Consider the following 21884-nt stretch of genomic DNA (forward strand, 5'->3'; position numbering starts at 1 on the left):
CTAAGAATACATTTAAACAATTTCAGATGGAAGGAAACGTGTTCTCAAATCAGCGTATCAAACAATTTTGGTGTTTGCTTTAAAAACAAAGATTCTCAATACAGTAATATACTGTACAGGACATTCTTCTGTATTTTAATATTATTAAATTGAACTGATATTACACATTACAGAGAAAAATAAATCCACTTCGTATGAGATTTTTACACTTTTTTTTTGCAAAAGATTAACTTTATTTCTTTTTAAAACAAAGCTACTGGAATTAATGACATGCRATAATATGCCCCCTTATTATGGCTGCTAAGTTGGAAAATCAAGTTCATGCTTCACAATTGAAATACATCGTGATTCTCAAATACATTCTCTTGTAAGTAATAATACAATATAGAGGTCGTTGATAACATCAGTTCAGGCTGTGAACCTGGTTGATAAATGAAGCTCTTTTTCAAATATGCCCAACACTGACAACATAGAGGCTTTGCTCCTGGTGGGCGAATTAGTTTGTGTGCCCCCTATCCCCACCCCACGTCCCCTTTTTATTTTTTAACAGATGGGTGATTAGCCTGAAAACAGCATGGAAAGGCAAAGTCTAAAAGTTATAGGTTTCCTTTTAAAAATACTAAATACAATCAAAGATAAATAGTATCATTCTTACTGACAGCTTAATAGCAGGTACTCTCTAAAGGAAAAAAACAATCCTGAAATGCAAGAGAGAGTTTCAGAATTTTATATCAAGGCATCTGCACATTCGTCAGGAGGTGACAGCATAAGAATGAACTTTGCAGCTTACTTTGCAGTTGCACTCGAATGAAAGGAGCCTTCCTCCCAGCCTGCCCACCTGTAAACCCCAACGCAGGCTTTCCTAATACCTTGCTTCTTTTTTTCTTGGAAATATTTCTCTCATTTACAAAGTACAAGCCAAAGTATTGTTTCTACAGATGAATAAAGACAGCTGACAACTAGAATATAAATTGTAAAAATGACTGTAGTAAAAACGTTCATCAAAATTGTCTGACATAGCAAAACATTCATTTGTAAAGTCAAGTCTAATACTGCAAGCCATTCACTCAAGGCCGACCTTGGGCATGTGTGTTCTTGCCAGCACTGCAAYGGTCATTACTTCCAGATTTCTTTTCATCATAGGATACAAACTCTGTAATATATTAAAGTTTCCTAGCAAAGAGTCCCATTATTGCACGTTATAAAAATTCCAGTAATATCAGGCTTTCGTCCTACTTTTCTATGAATGCTGATGCCCTGCAAGAAAAATCCCGGAGACCGAATGATTTCTTATGGCTAACACGGGTTCGCTGAACCAGTCTGAAATAGGACTCAAAAATGGGCAAAATGAAAAATATGAATCAAAAATGGGCAAAATGAAAAGGCCTACCTTTGGACACTGATTTGGAGTCATAGCAGCATACAGATGTGTCACTACGTTACTGACACACATCATCTTCTCAGTGAAGAGTGGGCACGTGGTTATTATATTTATATATTACACGCAATATTATACACGATTTTGGAGTGCTCAGAGAGACCCAAAGTATCCCTAAGTTCTTCTCCTGACTCTACAAGAATATAACCTGACTGAGAAAGCACAAGGACAGCCACAAAGGAATGGGAATTTTTATAGGTGTGAGCCTGTGTGTATTTGCACTTGTGTCAGCAATGAACATAGGAAATTATGGCTATTTCAGGATGGAAAGATACATATGGCGAGGCTGAGAGGCCCATAAGTAAAAAAGGAAAACACAGAAAAAAAAGTGAATGCAGCAGTTTTGGCCCTGCTTATAACCAGCTGTATATCAATAGGAGAAAAAAGAAATAAAGGAGATTTTTTTGCCAGCTATCTAGAAAAGAAGCTGCTTGAACCAAAGCGAGTTCACAGATCTATATGAGGCTTCCAGGCCAGCAAATCACTGTTAAAGTTACTTTATTCCTCTGCTCCTTCAGCATGGGAACGAGTGCAGAATGGCTCATTCCGACTGTGGATAGTCCATTTACAGCAACAATCATATCACCACACCTGAAAAAAAACACAAGAAGAAAAGCAAATGATGACTACTGGTCTGCAATTCACTATCATGCACAACAATCTCTGGGGTACTGGGGTTCTTTYGGGTTTGAGTGGGGCTAAAAAAAAAAAAGAAAAAAMCTCAATTTTTAGTCTGTTTTCCTACTGAAACCGTGAAATTCTTGAATCAATGTATTTCGATCCTAATATAAAAATGGTTCTGCATTAAGAGCTGGCTTGTAGGAAAATATGAGAAGAGAGAGMTGGAAAGATCTAATGTAGTAAGAAGGAGAGAGCACGTGCAAGGCARAAGCATTTATGTTTATGTGAATTATAACACACTGACACCAAACATGCCTGCACTGCAGCAAGTGCAAGAACTGGTTACCAGCCATATTTCAATAGAAGATACTGTTTTCAAGAGCTTAGGATTTCATCAAATGTAAGAATTGGGATGGAAATCTCCCACAGTCKATAGTTCAACAGAGAAGCTTCAGTGTTTCCATGCTTTGAAACAGGCAATAGGAAATTGAGAGGTTGCTGTTTCCTGGCCTTGAGAACATTTGCCTCAAGGGGTTAATTTTAAGTCTTTATYATCTCAGGAGAGATTAAAAGCAGAGCAGGTACATTCTTTCTGCATTAAGTCATGTTTCATCTCAGACATTTCCTTGCTGGGACTTGACTGGGTGTTTGGCATCACCCAGAGCACTGAAAGGAGAATCTGGAGGTTGAACAAGACTTTCCCTGAACATGATCCTCTCGGCTACTGTGGGGATGCTAAAATAGAGGGCAGAAAGATGTTCTCATGAGCTCTCAACGTCCCCACCAGGGCAGAGCAGAAGGAGAGCATGACCAGCACTCCTGCTTTTACAGTGCTGAGGAACTGTAGGGAGGAGGAAATAGGTGTCTTAAYGCAGAAAAACTTGTCTTTCTAAGTCTAAGGGTCTTCTGGTAGATATTTTCCCAAATAAATCTACAGCTAAGCTGTAATGCAGCTCTTACTGTAACAGTAGTAACCCAGTTTCACTCACATACACTTAAGAGCTAGAATTCTGGTATGTGAATTCCTCTAAGACTTGGAGCCTCAGGATACAGYCAAATTAAGAACATTAAGCCATTACATCCCTATCCTACAGGAATAGGATACACAGATGTAAACCATGCTCAGCAAAGAGAGCAGCAAAGAGTCTATGTGTCTAAAGCAACTTGGGTGTTTTAGACTCGAGGAAAACACAAGGAACTTGCCCTTGTAGGTGAAGGAAACCCATTTTAAAGCCTGTTTTCTTAATGGGATACGGTAGATTTGAACAGAGGGAATCACATCACAGAGGAGTGTTTTTGCAGTGTGTTACCATGGACCGAGTCTGACCACAGCCACTCTTTCCATCTTCTTAAGAATACTTAAATTTCAATTTGTGTTAAGACTTGCAGTTATTAATTCCCCAAAGTGAAGTTATTTGCTTTCGGTTGAACTAAAATCTTTCATTTAATCCAAACGATTTCATACTTGGCCAAAAATGGTTTTTTTTTCGTTCAGCCAAACTATTTTTTAATTTATTTATTTAGTCACTGAACTGAAAAATCCATTACTGGCAAGGCTTAAGACATAARCACAGCTTTTTCTTAAATTACTTCTAAAGTAAATCTACATGCCAAAATCATAGCATAAAACTTCAATTCATATAATGTTCCCAAACTCAGGGCATATTCTGTACCTTTGCAATAACCACTTTATGACCAACAGAATCTTCAAGAGGAATCACAAGTCTTAATTCTGAARTGATCCTAAACAAGCCTCAAATGTGTATATTCGGACTATACCTGGAGACTGCATCCCAGTGAAACGGGCAAATAGAGCTGTAGAATCACTGAGCTTGGAAAGGGCCTCAGGAGACTGCAGGGCCTGCAGTCCAACCTCCTGCTCACAGCACAGCCAGCCACGAGATCTGAGCAGGTTGCTCAGGGCTTGATCCAGCTGGGTCTTAAAAACATCCTAGGATGGAGACTGCACAACCTCCTTGGGCAGCCTGTGCTAACCTGGGTGACAGKGACTTCACGGGCAGAAAGTTTCATCTCATACCCAGTCTGAACCTCTCATTTGACCTGCGGCTGTTGTCCCTTGTCCCCCTGGAGCAGCTGCTGCAGCCCGTCCTGGAGGTGCCCCAGCAGGTGCCCCAGCCCCAACCATCCTGGTGGCCTCTGCTGAACTCCAYGTCCTTCCCACCCACTAATAACTCTCAAGAGCGAGCACACTCTTCCTTAGTGATCTTCCCAGACGTACTGACATTTCCACCTTTCCATCAAAGCTACAGCACTCATCTTTACCCCCTCAGAAATCCCCCTTCCTTCTCTGCGTGCCCCTCATSAGGGAGGCAAAACCCTAGCGCGCTGCACAAGCTCCCCAGCACCTACACACAACCAGGTGCTACCACATGTCATTAAGCCACCCGAAAGCGGCTGCACTTCGTTGCCCCAGCACATAGCTGCTGACAAGAGCAGGATGGTGAACCGTGAGCTTTGCTTACTTTAATCTTCCGTCAAAGTAGGCGGGCGTCCCCAGAACAATGGTTTTAATGAAGAAGGGCTGGTTCGTGTGGTTCTCCTCGTAGCCGCCGACAATGCTGAAGCCCCAGCTTCCCAGATTGCTCCGCCGCAGCACCACGTCGTGGCAGCTATGCAGGCAGCTGGGGAATGCAAGCAGAGGATGAAGGAAAGCTAAAAAGCTGGGAATGCCACCCAGGGATATTTTTATATTAGGCACAACACCTGCTGGCTCATCATCACCCCTGCGATCAACAGGGAAGAGCAGGGGAGGGATGGTGATTAGTATTCCGATCCCAGGCAGCAATTTTGCAATATTCAAACTCATTATGGCAAAAATAAAAACAAGCACTTGAGACAGAAACATGTTTAAAAAGAAATAATGTGATGCTAGGTAATTATTTAAATATATTTAACTCCGTAAGCTGATGGTAATTTCACAGGTGGCAAAACTGTGGGTGGGAAATGGATATCCATGTGTTTAGTTTGCAAGTGTCTTTCCTCTCTTCTCCACCCCCAGATAATTGAGACCCTTTCAGCTTTAAGTGAAGACCTAAAAATCCATGCATTGTGTTCTCTATCTCTGAATAGCATCATCGGTAATAAAAATATGAAAAATGATTAACCRTTTTGTTATGAAGAATGTAAGTAATGCAGAAAATGTCTCACTAACAGTACTGGCGTGTGTGTTATCTTCCCCAGTGAAAATTCTTGCCAGTAGAGACTGCAATTAAAAAGAATGAACCTGGAAATCAACTTCTAGGTTAAAAAAAWGATTCCAAGTGATCTTCAATGCTCTTTAAAGAGCAGGAGCACAGTGTATAATGTATCACTTAAGGAGCAAGACACGGTCATACAAGAACATAAGCAATAAACTGCTGCTAAAGCATGAAAGGTGGATTCATTTACCAAAGCTGGGAGTTATTTATTGAGGTTAACTAATCARTATTTGAATGGAAGACTTTATCGTATGTATATATTGACAGAAAAACTCAGAAAATAAATGAAAAATGTGAAATCTTTGTTCTGTTACCTTTGGATTGTATTCTCCTAYCAATTTATTTTGTTCTTGTTTGATGCTTAAACTACAGGTCTGAGCCTGACACTGACTGAGCCTGTCAAAGGCAGAGGAACCAACCTGCCCAGCCTGACTGAAGGTACCAACACCACTGCCTGTAGCAGGAGCTCTTCTTCATAGCAAGTGTTGCCAGAATGGGTTTATAGTGTAGCCGTAAGAGTGTGAAAAACAGAACAGTAAAAATGAAACATGGTGATGTCAAGCAGACTGTACATTAGGAAAAGGGAGGGGCCTTGCTGCAAATCTGAAAGGGTTTTTCTGCTTGGCAGACATAGGAGTGTGTTCCTGAGAAAAATACACAAGGATTTGCAACTTCAGGCTTGTATATTCACAAAAGATCTGTGCAAAAACTTAGACTGGCGAGTCTGATTTGATATTCTCAAGTTAGTTCTGTGGCCTTCTAAACTTAAGTAGTGGATTAGCACAGAGAAACTTGAGGAAATATTTAGTGTCCTTTTTTATTAAAAACATCTCTGGTCTTAAAATATTCTATTGGAAGCTTTAATAAGCTTAAGGGACAGAAAATATCACAGARTCACAGAATGGTTGGGGTCGGAAGGGACCTCTAGAGATCATTTAGTCCAATCCTCCTGCTCAAGCATGGACACCCAGAGCACGGGGCAGTAAGGCAGGTCTGGAAGACCTCCAGGGAAGGAGACTCCACAGCCTCCCTGGGCAGCCTGTTCCAGGGCTCTGTCACCCTCACAGRAAAGTTGTTCTTCCTCATGACTGGTATTTGACAAGAAAAATCCATTTGAGCAGTAATACAGTGTATGAAGGGACAAACCAAGTCTCTCCATCTTCTCRTTTGCTAAGAAGATATTCAGAAGCAACATTTTCTTAGCAAACTGGAAGATGGAKAGACTTGGTTTGTCCCTTCATAGACTGGGGAGATGTATGGGGGATGATGTTTTAAGCCTTAGCTTAAAACAGGTAATTAATTACTTTATTAATAAATTCAGTACCTTGGAAGTCCYAGCCACATGACCCATGAGGGCGACCAACTGGCATCATATTCATTCTCGCTGATAGTACTCAGCTGTTCTTCGTTAGACTGGGGCTGTTCCTCCACAATCTGCACTTCCAGGGCTTTCAGGGACACTACGGAAGAGGCAGCACTGGCTTTCAGCATGGCTACTGCCTCGCTGTGGCTGAGGTTAGTCAAATCAATGCCATTGATGGTCAGCAACACGTCACCTGTTTCAGGGCACAAGGAAGAACAGGTCAGGCAGCCGTAACACTCTGACATAGAGCACCTTTCCCACCAGGGTTTTATTTAATACTGTATTTTTTGGAGGTGAGACCATCTGAACTATCAACTTTGGCATATCAATAGCAGCATATTAACCCTGAAACTTTATATAGTCACTTTAAAACATTAATGTATAAACCTGTATTTCTATTGTTTATGTTAGGAAAACACACAAAATATTGTGACTTCTGCAGTAAAATCACTATGAAAATTTGGGATAGAAATTACATAAGCATTTCACACCTCTCTACAGCAATTGCTCTTGAACGTACTGTTAAAGAATTGCTCTCAATGGTGTATTTTAATTCCATCCAATCTTTAAAAGGGAAGGAAAAGTAATGAAAAGAACAATACAGACACCACAAGGGAACTAAACCTTTGAGGTAAGTGCAGCTCCATAGAGTGCTTCATGTCTCTGAGTTTTTTAAACTTGTTTGGGAGCTCAGAAAGAAAAACAGGGKCTACTAGGAAGGTTGGTACAAATAACAATCTGATAAAAGGAAGAAATAACATCTGTGCCAAGATGAAAACCTGGAAAGACCCCAAASACTACAAAATTACCCTAATTTTTTTTCAGAGTATTTCTGAAAAGAATCAAGGTAAAAACAATAATGTTATTTATTGTCCAAGAAGTAAGTCTTCTCCTTCACACAATGTTTAACATACCAACAAAAAGCCATCAAGTGCAAAGCAAAAAGTAAGAACATTTGGTTCATGTTTGGAAAGAGACTCCTTCAATCTTTGAAAAGCTTTTGCCTGTCATGGAAAGCTGAGGTTGAGGTARCATTTTAACTTGAAAACATTTATTTTGCTGTTCACTACATTAATGAAACAGAATCACAGACTGGTTGAGGTTGGAAGGGRCCTCTAGAGATCACCCAGTGCAACCCCCTGCTCCAGCAGGGACACCCAGAGCACRGGGCACAGGGTGGCAGCCAGGCGGGTTTGGAAGATCTCCAGAGAAGGAGACTCCACAGCCTCCCTGGGCAGCCTGTTCCAGGGCTCTGTCACCCTCACAGTGAAGAAGTTCTTCCTCACATGGAGATGGAACTGCCTGGGTTTCAGCTTATACCCATTTCCCCTTGTCTTATCACTGGCCACCACTGAGAAGAGATTGGCCCCTCCTTCCTACATTCTCCCATCAGGCACTTATACATATATTGATCAGATCCCCTCTCAGCCTTCTCTTCTCCAGAAAAAACAGGCCCAAATCACTCAGTCTCTCCTCATATGACAGATGCTCCAGTCCCTTAGTCATCTTTGTCGCTCTCCGCTGGACCCTCTCGAGAAGCTCCACGTCCCTCTTATACTGGGGAGCCCAGAACTGCCCCCAATACTCCAGGTGCGGCCTCACCAGAGCTGAGCAGAGGGGCAGGATCCCCTCCCTTGACCTGCTGGCAACATCCTCCTGATGCAGCCAGGATCCCATTGGCCTTCTTGGCCACCAGGGCACACTGCTTCCTCATGGTCAACTTGTCGTCCACCATGACACCCAGGTCCCTCTCTGCGGGGCTGCTCTCCAGCAGGTCAACCCCTAATCTGTCCTGGTGCCTGGGGTTATTCCTCCCCAGGTGCAGGACCCTGCACTTGTCCTTGTTGAACCTCATGAGGTTCCTCTCTGCCCAGCTCTCCAGCCTGTCCAGGTCCCTCTGAACGGCAGCACAGCCCTCCGGAGTGTCGGCCACTCCACCCAGTTTGCTATCGATCACAATTACAAAAACAGCAATTGCAATACTTCCATTGAGTGCATTTTTTGAAGAAGTTCAGAGAAAGAAAGGATACACAGTGCTGTGTGGGTGTAAAAATCCGTTTCTCAGAAGCACATAAGGAGAATATCATTCCATTCCTTTTAAATTAGCATGTAGATATTTTTTCCCTATAATTCTCTCTTAAGACAGTCAGAAATTCTACAAACTCTGACTCATGGAGATCCCACATGCAGTGGCACCACGCATCTTTGTTCCACATGCAGCACAGTATGTTCTAATCTTCAAATGCTTTATCCTTCTCAGACAGGGCTGTCCCCCATTCACCTTCCAACAAGGCCAGGAAGGCAGACRGATGCTGCAGCACATCTGAAGATCAGCAAGGCCAAGCTGGGCCACGCCAGGGACGGGGAAGCTTTCAGGAGCCAAGTGATTTGCTGCAGGGGTCCTGTGTGGGGCTGGTCACCCAGGGCAGCTGCGACTGCAGCAGGACCAACTCATCTGTGCAGCCCCTGTCCCGGGGAGCGAAGGTTCCTCAGGGTCAGGCAGGAAAACAGGACATTTTCAGGCAAAGCATCACACCAGACCTGCCACTTGGGCAGATTATCCTCAGCTTTAAAGGATTTAGGCCATTTCCTGGTCTCGTGCGCTTCCCTTGTTGTCACTGCCTAAACACCCCTTTCCTAGGCAAGGAGGAAACGGGATGCTACACATGGTATTTCCATTACTGAAACACAGAGAGAAGCATCTCTGCCTGCTTTGGTACATCTGTTGGAAAAATTTACACCACCACCCACTTTCAGGGAATGAACTCRTCAAAAAGCAACCAAAAAGCACCAGGAAAGCCAAGACCTACCTCGTTTAATCCTGCCATCTCTTGCCAAACAGCCATGAGGTTGCACACTCGTAACAAAGATGGGCAGTTCACCACTTTTGCTGCCTCTGCCTCCTGCCACTGTCATTCCRAGAGATTCATGAGGCTCCTTTTTCACAGTAATGTGCTTTTCTTGGCATGTAACACACTGGGAGAGATCCTATTGACAGGGTAAATCATGTTGTGAAAACCAAACAACACCGAAACACAACTAGATCCACCCCCAAGTTACATTTKGGCACTTCAAGAGATTGGTTTAATAGGGGTAAGTCTGTAGAGCAAATTGACTTCAACCAGATTTCCTCYAGCTCAGAAAAAAAAGGAAAACACTCAGATACCACTGACTTAGGAAGTTTAGGGAGGCCCATCTTGAAAATCTCACTCTGGTTTCTCTCAGCCCCTACTTTGGGATACACTGAATTTTAGGATTGTRCAGCCATATACTCAAAAGTCTAGATAAGAACGGGGATAAATCTTTTCCAGTTTGCTGAATTACCTCATTTGTAAGTTAAGTATCACTCAAAAGTACAAAGACGATCCAAAAGAAATGGAAACACATGTGCTTTCATGATCACACACACACATACACAAAAAGAAAGCCCTTATATGCCATGTTTTCTTCTGCAGTTGACATGCAGAGTCTCTCAGAGGAAAAAGGGGATAAGGCCACTCAGTGCTATAGGCTGTTAATCCATGTCCAAGCTCCCTAATGACTTTAATGATGTCTCAATCCTCGAGCAAGATGAGAACATTGTATTTCATTTTCTAACACCTGAATTGTAAAGTTCAGGCCTTAATTTGTTTGTGCCATCAAAGGGCTTTACACTTGAATCAAGATATATTTTACTTAGCTCAAGTCTCTCCAGGATATTCAGGACATTCAAACCACTGAACATTCACCTGTAGTAACATCTGAGATCAACAAAATACTTGAAAGGATTTCAAAATAACAGATGAAAGAAATAACCCAGAGGACTCTTCCAAATACAAATACTTCTGTATTTCCCTGCCATTTCTTGGAAAATGGAAGCAGTCCTTTATTCAATCTTCAGTACCACATGTTACTTCTTATTTAGTCTGCACCCTGCATACACGTGTCAATCACATACATAGCTGTACATTTACCTCACAGCTTGCAGACACTACTGTTTTTTAATTCTTCAGGCTTTTGGATTAATCAACTGATTTCATAATTACATAAATATTGCTTTACACTAAKAGATTCTAAACCAACTGTAAATTACTCTAATGCAATCTAAGGTAAATTATATGAACCATACGAACAGTCTAGCATAGAAATCACTGGTGTTTACATGAGACTTACYGCTTCGAAAGAACTCTAGTACTTTGAACAGATGATACTGAAATGTTATGAATCAGCCAATGAATCAATTTTGCAAGTCTTATCTGTTACCGGTACATAGAAAGTGGGCCAGGCCTTGTGTTACTCTGATACAGATGAGCTGKAATTACTTTTTGGGTCGCTCTGTCCTGATGCCAGAGCACGTTCTAATGGCAGGTGAGCACTCAAAGTGCTCGGGAGCCTCATCTTTGGCTCTCAGGGCAAAACAAACACCTGGACTTTCTCAGTGGAGCTTCTCTTGTTCTGTTCTGAACATTTAAAGCAGTTAAAGGAAAATATTATCAACACAAGTTCCCAGCAGAAGTATTATATAAAACAGCGACACAAAGAGAGCAGGTAGGAGGAAAGGGTGGTTTAGTCAACACAGACCAATCTGACAATTATTTCACAAATCCTGAACAGTGAGAACCCGTGTTTTTCTAACTACAAGAACAGCTGAAGCAAGGGGTTTACTTCTGCAGGTCTTCTGAATAATATGACAACAGGTTTCTGGAAATTGCCCATTCTGCCCTTCTTCATTCTGCCTTTCCTCCCCAGCTGGCACTTGCAGCAATCAGCAGCTTTGCAGCCAGTACTGTTGCCTCATGGAGGAGATAACACAGCCCTCCTGTGTGCTCTTCCTATACTGGATGGCATTTAACACATCTCCTGTCCCTGCTGCCTGGAAGGAAAGCCAGAGAAAGGGAAGCTCTTGAATGAGAGGCCTCCCATGTGGCAGCAACACACGGGCTGCTCTGCACATAACCTCTTACAGCCACAGCTGTGTGAGCTCAGAGAAGTTGCTTTCACCACCACAGTCAGCAAGTGCAAAATAYACTGAAAAGCTCTTGCCTATCTTCTGTTCCCACTCTTGACATGAGGCAGGGCTTGAAAACTTGAAGTCTTCTCTGATTTTTAAGTAGGAAAAAAGAAAGACATAATCCTTTCTGCCTTTTTACACACTTAGACCATCGTATGACCAAAACTGTATTTATATCTCTCTCAGAAAAGGAAACACTGACCTTATGTGAGTTGGGTCTGCTGTGAAACAGCTGCTGGGTCTGGTGCTGGTTGCTGTTATGAGTCCCTGTGTCTCGGATAATACTGACCGTCTGCGACTTCATGGGTCTGGAGATGATCAAATTCACTCTCTCCCCACTGGCCTGTGGGGAGATATTTGATAGAAAATCAAATATGAAGTTACTGCAATATTGATTATTAGCCAAGGGGAGGGAATCATATGATCAAATATGATAAAAGGCAGACAGCAAAATTTGTTTGAATTTTTTTTTTTTGCAAACAGAAGGAATCCCCGAGTCCCACTTGCAGTCTCTAGGAACTTCTGCGACATATTCATTACAATGTTAATAATAAAAGAAAGAAATGCATGCAGGACAGCMCCAGGGCCTGAGGATTTTTGTCACAACTTCTAAAGCCCTGTGTTATCTTCTGCAGAGATTCCAGAGAAAGATGGCATATATGGGCGGCCAACAAATTCTGAAGTTTGAGGACTACAGGAGACCCTAATACCACTTATTAAATTAAATATCATTCTCTTTCCACAGAAGTTACCTAGTGTAAAATTCTGACCATTTCACCATGTCCAGAAACTGAGAAACTGACACTAAAATCTCCAAAGTCATTGTTATTTTCCTGTAACTGCAATGGAAACTCTTAAAACAAAATCCAAAACGAGTATTTACTACCCATTGGAATCACAGTCCTGCATTTGGCACTGGAATTGGGGATAGAGCAAAGGCTGCTACACAGGCTGCCCRGGGAGGCTGTGGAGTCTCCTTCTCTGGAGATCTTCCAAACCCGCCTGGCYGCCACCCTGTGCCCCGTGCTCTGGGTGTCCCTGCTGGAGCAGGAATGTTGCACTGGGTGATCTCTAGAGGTCCCTTCCAACCCCAACCACTCTGGGATTCTGTGTCTATACTGCAAGAACTACTACTAGGCTATTGTGACTTTACTAAAACCAGAGTATTTCTCACCAATACCCAGTCTGCAGGAAGGAGCAGTGCAAAGCAGCTGCTTCCTTAGAGACTAGGAGAAAGCAGACTAGGAGAAAGGAGAAAGTGGAGCCATTTTTTTCTGCAGGAACAGGGAGAGGTAGCGCGTCAGCCTGCGTCGAGCTTTGGCCAACATTCACTCGTGCTCAGAGCAGAGCGAGTCACTTGGAACAGCCTTTCCTAATACTCTGGAAACAACTTCCAGTGGATGGGACTAATGGAAAGCCTATATTTTTTGGTTCCCAGCTACCACCTGCTGCCTATATGAGCTCTGGCAAATCTTTGCTATTTGAAATCCCAAATCCATATGCAGGCAAATCAAATACAAAACAATATAAACTTTTCGTAGAGCTTACTGAGATTTAGAGATGAAAACTGCAGTATATACAGAAATTCTGCCAGTGCCCTCTTCTTTTTCCTTTCTGCTAAGCAGCTGGTTACATGGCACTCTGCCAGTTGACAGGAGCAGTTGCCTAGTCCACAGGCAGTATGTTCAGAAGGACTGCTATGGGTTTCATCCCTAATGAGGTGATACTCACCTGCCAGGTGCCAAAGCAGGCCCCTGCTTTGCTATACGACTTCCAGAACATAAATCACAGAATGGTTAAGGTTAGAAGGGACCTCTAGAAATCATGTAGTCCAACCTCCCTGCTCCAGCAGGGACACCCAGAGGACGGGGCACAGGGTGGCAGCCAGGCAGGTTTGGAAGATCTCCAGAGAAGGAGACTCCACAGCCTCCCTGGGCAGCCTGTTCTAGGGCTCTGTCACCCTCACAGTGAAGTTCTTCAAACCACAATGAACAGCACTGCYGCAGGCTCTTTCAGGTATGATATACCAGATATTCTGCCTGGGTCAGGCTCTACTGAGGGCTCCCCGCAAGCAACAAAGCTGAGCTGAGGGCTCGGACATGGAATCCAAACTACCTGGATAACCTGAGCAGCAAGCTCGGGCGTGCCGTGCTTCAGGTCGTGCCCGTTGATGGCCAGGACCCGGTCGTTGCTGCAGAGGCGACCGTCCTGGGCGGCCAAGCCGCCCTCCAGCAGGTCGAGGATGAAGACGCCCGGCTCGTCGGTCCTGCGCACGAGCTTGATGCCGAGCTGCTCGCTGGAGTCGCGCTTGTGCAGYGTCACCTGGAAGCTGTCGTCGCGCGCGGGGCTGCCGCCCTCGGCGTGGGCGTGCGCGCGGCCCCCGAAGCGCCTCTCGCGCAGCACCGTGAGCTGCAGCACGGCGCAGGGCTGCGAAAGCGCCGCGCGCGCCCGGTTGTGCGACACGTTGCTGATGTCGAAGCTGTTGACCTGCAGCGAAAGGAAGCRAGAGCTGGATTAACATCCCTGTGTGTTTAACTGTTCCTGGCTATGGACACAAGCGCTCAGGAAATCCCTGCTTTGGAATGATCTACCTACGTGGTGATGCTGGGGCCCCCCTCTCTTCCTTCCAGCCTTTCCTGCACTCTCCTGCTCAAGGCACAAGCCCACTTCCCACAAGGACAAAAACATCCCTCTAACACCGAGCACCCTCCAAGCTTTTTGTTTTCCTAGACTCCCATGTTTGTCTTAGGTTGTCCTTAGATCCTTAAATTGCTTGATCTTCAGGGCAAGAACTTTCTCTGCATGCTTTCAGTGTCAAGCACATTATCGTTTCAAACTGTAAGATAACAGCTATAAAAAGAACACATCCAAGTCTCTGAGGAAAGGTAACATCTAACAAAATGCAGTATTTCCATGAAGGGAAATCTTAAAGAGAGAAAAAAAAAGGCTGAAATCCAAAACAAATTTGTTCATTAAGACAGATGCCACRGTTTGGCAACTCTGAAGTCTTAGTGTGAACTTAGGGGGTCCTCTCTTGACTTGGTTRAGGTCTGGGTTTCACACTCACAGCTTGTATCCCTCATAAATTAACTGTAAGTGAAAAACAGACCAAGTTCCCTGGCACTATAAACAAGAATTTTGCTAGTTATGTTGCCCACATTGATACACAGATCAACTGTCTTCAATCATGTCTTGCACTGTAAATTTACCATAAAAAATGTCAGAGACATGAGATTTGGGAGAAAAAAAGGCAATCTGGAGCTGAGAGAAAGGGGGCACAGCTGGAAAGAGCAGCACTGAGAACTGCCACCATCGCCATCCAGCAGGGCTCAGCTGTCAGAGCCATCACATTCACTTTTAATTTTAGCTATCACTAGCTAAAGTAAATACATAAAACTCTGAGGCATTCAAAGGGCATAAAAGACGAAAGGCAATGAAAGTTAGCTGTTTATTCCACAATGCAGTAGCTATTTTCTGACTAAAACCATGGGGACATCTCTTGTAAAAATACACCCTCATTGGAATGTATTTTACATGCCCTCCTGTTATAGCCCAGCACAAAAATAAATAAACTAATAAATAAGTAAATAAATAATAAAGGGAGAGTATGTTGGAGTGCTTTGAAAATGTTAGGCACCTCTCTATATGCTGTACTTGACACCCTGTTACAACATGAACTTTTATGGGACAATTATTAAACGCTGTTCCCTTCGATCTTGAAAAGAATAAAACTCCTTGTTTGGGCAAAAGAGGCTAAGTTTCACAATTCTTTCCAGTTTTCTTTTAGTCCTTTGCTGCCTTTGAAGACATGCAGAAATACACATGTGAAATGTGGACATGAAACTATATTTAACTCTGTGCTTAACTGTAGTCTGTACAGAGCAAGCCCTCTAATCTTTTAACACCACAGYGGAGCACCTTAACTGCATGGGGAAATTCAAAGCAGCAAAAATACTGTAAATTCCCCCCAAATTTGGATTTTGCCTCCTGTATATTTTCCTCTCCATGAAAAAATGGCTCCARCAAACACTCTCCTGGAATCTGACGGCCTCACTGTTAGTTCCTTGTTAAATACAGCTTATAAATAGGGTTTATAGTCAATTTATAGCCACTTCTGTCTTTGGGAATTATAACTGACACCTGCCCAAATAGTAAGAATTCCCAAAGCTTCAGTGACAAGCTCCTATTCCAGCAAGCAGAGAGAGTCCTCAAGTATTGAAATTAATTTTGTTTCAAGGGTAACTAGAATATTTAAACTACTTCTATCTGCTGGATTAAAAAATAAATAATAATAATAAAAGTGAGGTCTCCATGTCAGCAAACAATATCACAGAGTTTCTCTTTTACAAATACCAAAAAATGCAGCTCAAATGCATAGCCTATGAGAAAGTAACACTTAAGCCAGATTAAAATAACAGATGAATCAATCTTACAGTCTGCAAGTCATTTTTACACGGGGCAAACTATGCCAATCTGGCAAGTAAAACTAAACTTCAGTTTCTTTGGAAAGCATGCATAAATTTGAAATTTCATCATGCCCCAGAATATCTAAAAAGCAGAAAAAGAAATTCATGTTTTAAAAACGGGTAAGAGATGCTAAGGAAGAAAGGTAATTCCAGAAGGCCGATCCCATGAACAACAAAGTACCAAAGGCAAAAGAACTACAGCTACTGACTCCACTCTGCATATTAATTTGCCTTCCAACTGATAATTGCAAAGCTAACATTTACACAAGGCGGTCTGACAAGGCAATCTCCCATTTCATTTCACCGACAGCTCTGCAAYAGCTGAATGCAGTGGACGCGTAGATAGAATATGTAATTAAATTCCATACTTGAAGTATCTGGTCTCCAGCAAGAAGTCGTCCATCTCTGGCAATGATCCCATCTCGATAAACCTCTTGAATAACAATGTTGATCAAAGGCGTCTCATTGCCACCCACTATGCTAATTCCTAATTCAATGTAGGGATTGGACCGATGAATTTCAATGGTGGTGATCTCTCCTTCAGGCAAGGTAGGTGGCTGTTGATTTGCTGCCAATTAAGTTTTTTGGAAAAAAAAAAAAAAAAAGATGATTAATCCTTTGTACCTCATTCATTTTCCATAAAGCAGATCTCCAAAGGACAGTCTAGGCACACCACATGACAACACTTCAGCAAACTAAACAAACGCAACCGGATTAGTTCCGCTATTCACTGAAACACCTAGTAGATTAGAAACAGCTCTAGGGCAAATTAGTAGTATCCATGCTTCCTGAAATGAGATTTTTTGCTTTTGAAATCGATATTGGGAAATCTTTGGATCTGGTTTCATTTTCATAYGTTTCATTTTCAAAACCAATCGCCTTGGTGTTACCTTAACTGCTGCCATCGACTTAACAGGTCGAGGCAAGAAGCCAGCCCATTTCTGAAGCAAACATGGAGACAACTAACAAGGAAAAAGCGGGGTGCTAACGGATGGTAAATACACAGAAAAAGGAAGGGGAAAGGACCACCTTCCTCTGTGGCAAGGCTCAGTGCTTCCTCTCTAAAATCCCAGATGCTAGAGACGTTACTGTTAGTTCGATGCAGGAGGATGCAGGAGTTACTCAGTTGCCTTTTCGTTTGAGCAGGACAACACTCCATGTGTGGGAAGCCTGATGAGCCAGGGGGAAGTAGAGGGGAAAGAGSGGAAAAGAAATCCCATCTTAGAAAACAATCTTTGTAGTTTTACTAAAAAAAAAATCCCCACTGCTTTGTTCTAGTCTCTAGGCCAGCACTTCCAGATCATGTGTCATGATCCAGAACTACGCTACCTATGCAGTACGTACAACTAGGTAATTTTTTCCTTCCTAGCTGTGATTTTAGCCCATAGTTACGTGCAGTACTTGCTCGTAACAGAGACCCTCAAACACCTCTCCAGGAACTGTGATAGGAAGGGGAGACGCGGCCATTTGCGAGAGCCAAGCCGCGCCACCACAAGCGCCTCCACGTCGGCCAGGAGGCACCCGCAGGACCACCACAGGAGACAAAGGAGGACGTACTGTCGGCCACCGTGCCCTCCTCAAAGGCGGGATTGTCCACGCTGGGCTCCTCTGCCCACGCGGGCGGCGCGGGGCTCTGCTCGGCCGCTCCCGGGTCCGAATCGGGGGAGAGGCGGCTGGGCTGCTCGGCGCCGCCCGGCGCCGCCTCGGCCTCCGCGTCGCCCTGCGGCCTGCTCGGCCTCCTCCGCTCCAGCGCCGCCCGCCGATGGGAAGCGCCCGCACACCTGCGAAGGAAACGGCCACACTGCATGTCACGGGGCAGGCACGCAGGAAAAAAGGGAAAAAGTCATCTTTCTTCAAAGATATGACTCTAAACTACCATAAAGCATCTCAGAATCACACGGCTTCTATGGACAGAAGCGCACAGAACCCAAATGCAATAATGTCTTCTGCACAGAAGCTCTATTTTGTATCCAGACAGTGAACTGGAGGTGTTCTAACACATTCTGAGTGCACCCTTATTTTCTTATACACATACACACACACACACACACACATATATATATATATCTCAGATTTTTGAATAGACACACAGGTTAACCAGAGTTGGCATGAAGTTCCACTGAAGAGGAGCCCTGTTCAAACACATCCTAGGAGACTCCAGAAGCAACTTCCCCTGACTAAAATCAGTCCAGAGAAGGAAACGGGACATTTTGGGAAGTTGGTCATTTTAGGAAGGAAAGAGAAATTAAAATTTTGTAGCCACACTGTGATTTTAGTGTTGCAGTATTGAAAAAAAAAAAAAAAAAGCACTTGCCTAGGAACTTGCATGAAAAGAAGAATATAGAAATTAACTCTGCCCATAATCTTATGCTTAATCAATAGAAGGTTTTTCATTCTCCTATCTGCATTAAGTTGCTTCCTGACTCAAAGCAGATGAAACTTTTTGTTCTCCCTTAAGGAACGGGGCCCCATCACCATCCTGCACTTTGCCCTGTAAACTCAATTTTATGAGATTTCATTATTCCTGGCACAATGGGGTTTTGCTTATGCTTAAAGCCCTACAATAGCACACTGCAAAAAGGGACGTGATGTTGCAGATCCACAGAAAATCTTCATTTATCCAGCAGATTTACATTAACATGTAGATAACCGGGCACAGATACCAATCTTATATCTGCCGTTGTGATGCAGTTCTGCCAGCTTCTGATATTCCAAATCTTGCAGTATTTGAAGCCTGTCTTGAAGCTCCTGCTTTTGGAGCTGCTGGCCACATAAAAGATGTTAGTATTGTGGGAGTTTCAGAAAGAAAGGAACTGTGCTAAAAGGGTTCCCTTTTTGGGGAACTTGACAGATTGATGTAACCAAAGAAGAACTGATTTATTTTGGCAGTAGGATATAAAATCTGTTAAGAGTGTAAGAGGCAGCAGAAGTCAACTGCGTCCTCATTTGCTGGAGTATTTTAAGAAAAATTACAATGACGCTYTGGTATTCTGTGAAAGGATCTAATATGTGGTCAAACTGTTTTGACATCAAGGATGTACATATTTTTTTTTCCAAAGATTTTTGCCCCTTTGTGGTCCTAGCAATGTTAAACATATATAGGTCTCTCTATACATCTTTAAAAGAATGGCATAAGGAAACCTGAATACACTGTCAAATATGCATGAGTATATAAACCATAAATGGTTCACACCCTAATGATGTTGTCAAGATATCTTTTCTCAGAGCTTTCTCCTTAATGGCATGTTTTAAAACTGCTGGTCAAGTCATTCACCAAAGCCAAGAAAATATAGGCACGAAAAAGAGAAAGTCCTTGAAAGGTTTTCCGTTATGAAAACATTTCTTCGATTTTGATATAAGAACACAACTACAGTTCTTGTTCCTGCTCAAGTAATATTTATTACAAAAAGTGGCTTAGATGGACCGATCAGAATCAAATTGAAAAAGCAAAAAAAGAATTTGAAAATCAGGCTCAAATTTATCTGACAACAGAAAGACACTGGTTATAGGTGAAGCTCCACAGGAACTGCTTCTGGTTGATACTTACCCAATGCAAACCTGAAGACAAGAATCCCAAAAAGCCAGGAAAAGGGAGGCAACCCCTTTCCCCAGGTGCAATTTCTAGCATGTCATAATTTTAAGAAAGTAGCCTCCTTCTCCCACAAATTCTTAACAATGAGGAATGAAAAAAAAAGTCTTCTTATAAAATCCTGCGCTGATGGCTTTGTACCCAAGCAGGTCACAGTGCCCGTGGGTTGCAAAGCAGCTGATGTAGATGACAAAGGAGAAGTTTGGGCCCATATTTGAAAGTGGCCTGTTTCTGTCAGAGCCATCCCAACCACCATCAGGTCGCTCCCTCACCCCACCTTTCGCAGAGCACTTTCCTCCTCTAGTAGTTGGCAGCTGATTAAAGTCCTTGCACAAAATATAAATAGAGGGGAGGCTTGTTTTCACCACAGATATTTAATTACCATTTCAAAGGCTGGTATCAAGAAACGTAAGCAACATCCTGAGCTCTTTTATGCAACACTCAACAAAACAAAACTATGGAAAAGAAAATCCTGGTGACAAAAACCTCTTCTTCCCCAAATTAATCAGTCATCATAGCAGACTTAGACTTCAGACTGATAGAAAGGAAGGGCCTTGCCGGGAAAGTGTCTGTCTGCTGGAGATACTGCTTCATGGGACACCAATCCCTCAGTCTTTAAACATGACACGTCATCTGCTAAGCAGCAAAACCCAGGGCTGGCATTCAAGGACATTTCTAAGAAAAACTTTAATTTCCACTTCCTATGCAAAGATTTTTTTTTTTTTAAACAGAAGGAATATATTGTTCATATGCAAAAACAAACCCACACAAAACAAAAACCACACCGCYTGTAACAGTTACCAAACGCTAATAAACATCTTTGTTAATACTGCTTCTSTCAAATATTTAGGATAAAGATCGTTTTAGACAGCATCCTAGAATGCTGCAATAAGGTGTGCTTACTGATGGACACCTGAGGATCCAACCCATCACGGYTAGATTTTCTTATCAGGATATGGGAATCTTCTTCACGCAAGAAACTGCAAAATGGGATGTATTTTACAGGGATGGCGTTTCATTTTCTTTTTATTATTTTTTTTTAATTTATAAGCAATTATTTACATGCTTTCTTAAATCTAGTTGCCACAGAATGGAAACATTGAAACAACTAAAGCAGGCAAACAAAAGACACTGTTTAGGCAGAAAACTTGAAGGAAAAGGAACTTCTGGCTGCATTTAGTGACTCCCTCCTCCCTTCAGCATCAGGACTGACTTTCCACAGTGCTGGGTGCAGATAAGTGCAGCTTTTACCTTCAGCTTCCCTTCTTATGAGATGGAGAAAAATTTCTGAAAAATATTTATTTATTTGTGGGCGAGGGAGCTTATACAATTCAACTGCGGGGTTTCTCGTTCAAACCTGGCTCTCGGAAGGCTGGAAGCAATCTCCCTCTGCAGATAAAAAGAGCTTTCATGCAAAATTAAGATGTAGTTTTCAGTGTACTCCAAGGAATAACAGTAGGGGCTTGAAAAACACATTTACTCACTGACTACTGAAAAGAAACATTTCACTGCAACTTATGCCACGAGTGTCTGCGCAGCTTAGAGGTTCGATAGAAGCAAATACAAAACAGACTCAAAATAGTTGCACTAAACTGTTTTCCAACTATAAACTGAATTTGAAGAAAAAAGAAGATTGCAGAGATGCATCTGAAATGCCTTTGCTGTTGCTCGTGAAACTTTGCCAGTAAAGTCACCTTCAACAGCCATTGTGGCAAGTTTTACAGCTACAAGTCAGAGCAAAACATGTTGCTGCTTTGAAAAGCTAAGAGCTTGTTAAATCTTTTTTTGGAGGGGAAAGTAAAAGAGGAATTGGGAAATAAAAAAATATTCTTTCTCACTTTCAGCTAAATTTCAAAGTGCCTACAAGAAGCCAAAGTGGCTTTGGAGGAGGAAAACCCACAGAAAGAGCCCATATTTTTCCAGCAATGGAAAGTATTTACAGAGCATAGAGAAATTCAGAATGTGTTGCCTATCTGCTACATAGGAAAACAGACAACAACCCAAAAGATGGTTGAATCCTATCGTGATTATCTAATTGTCTTCACTTTTCTTGGTTTAAAAAAGTAGCGTGGGGAGAGGGCTTGTGGCCAACATAAGAACAGGCTAAAAAAACCCCAAAACAAAACAAAAATACACATCCAACAATGGCAAAAAAATCCTAAACCCACACAAAAAAAAAAAATCAAAACCCAAATGCTT

The 21884-nt window shown here is 42.6% G+C and overlaps 1 protein-coding gene across 1 annotated transcript in view; it reads right to left on the reverse strand.

Moving 5' to 3' along the window:
• Positions 1–582: 582 nt before the first annotated feature.
• The window catches only part of LNX2 (ligand of numb-protein X 2), a 33247-nt gene continuing 11945 nt past the window's right edge, over positions 583–21884 (reverse strand). Inside the window, exons 3-10 of the mRNA XM_026049849.1 lie at positions 17654–17877; positions 16465–16664; positions 13746–14117; positions 11833–11973; positions 9451–9628; positions 6602–6833; positions 4543–4701; positions 583–2029 (exon numbers count right to left, since the gene is read on the reverse strand). Of these exons, the coding sequence (XP_025905634.1) occupies positions 1894–2029; positions 4543–4701; positions 6602–6833; positions 9451–9628; positions 11833–11973; positions 13746–14117; positions 16465–16664; positions 17654–17877 (1642 nt within the window). The 3' untranslated portion in view covers positions 583–1893. The remainder of the gene's footprint in view (positions 2030–4542; positions 4702–6601; positions 6834–9450; positions 9629–11832; positions 11974–13745; positions 14118–16464; positions 16665–17653; positions 17878–21884) is intronic.

The sequence above is a fragment of the Nothoprocta perdicaria genome, unplaced genomic scaffold (assembly GCF_003342845.1).
Source record: "Nothoprocta perdicaria isolate Ctin4 unplaced genomic scaffold, notPer1 scaffold_62, whole genome shotgun sequence".
Classification (NCBI taxonomy): domain Eukaryota; kingdom Metazoa; phylum Chordata; class Aves; order Tinamiformes; family Tinamidae; genus Nothoprocta; species Nothoprocta perdicaria.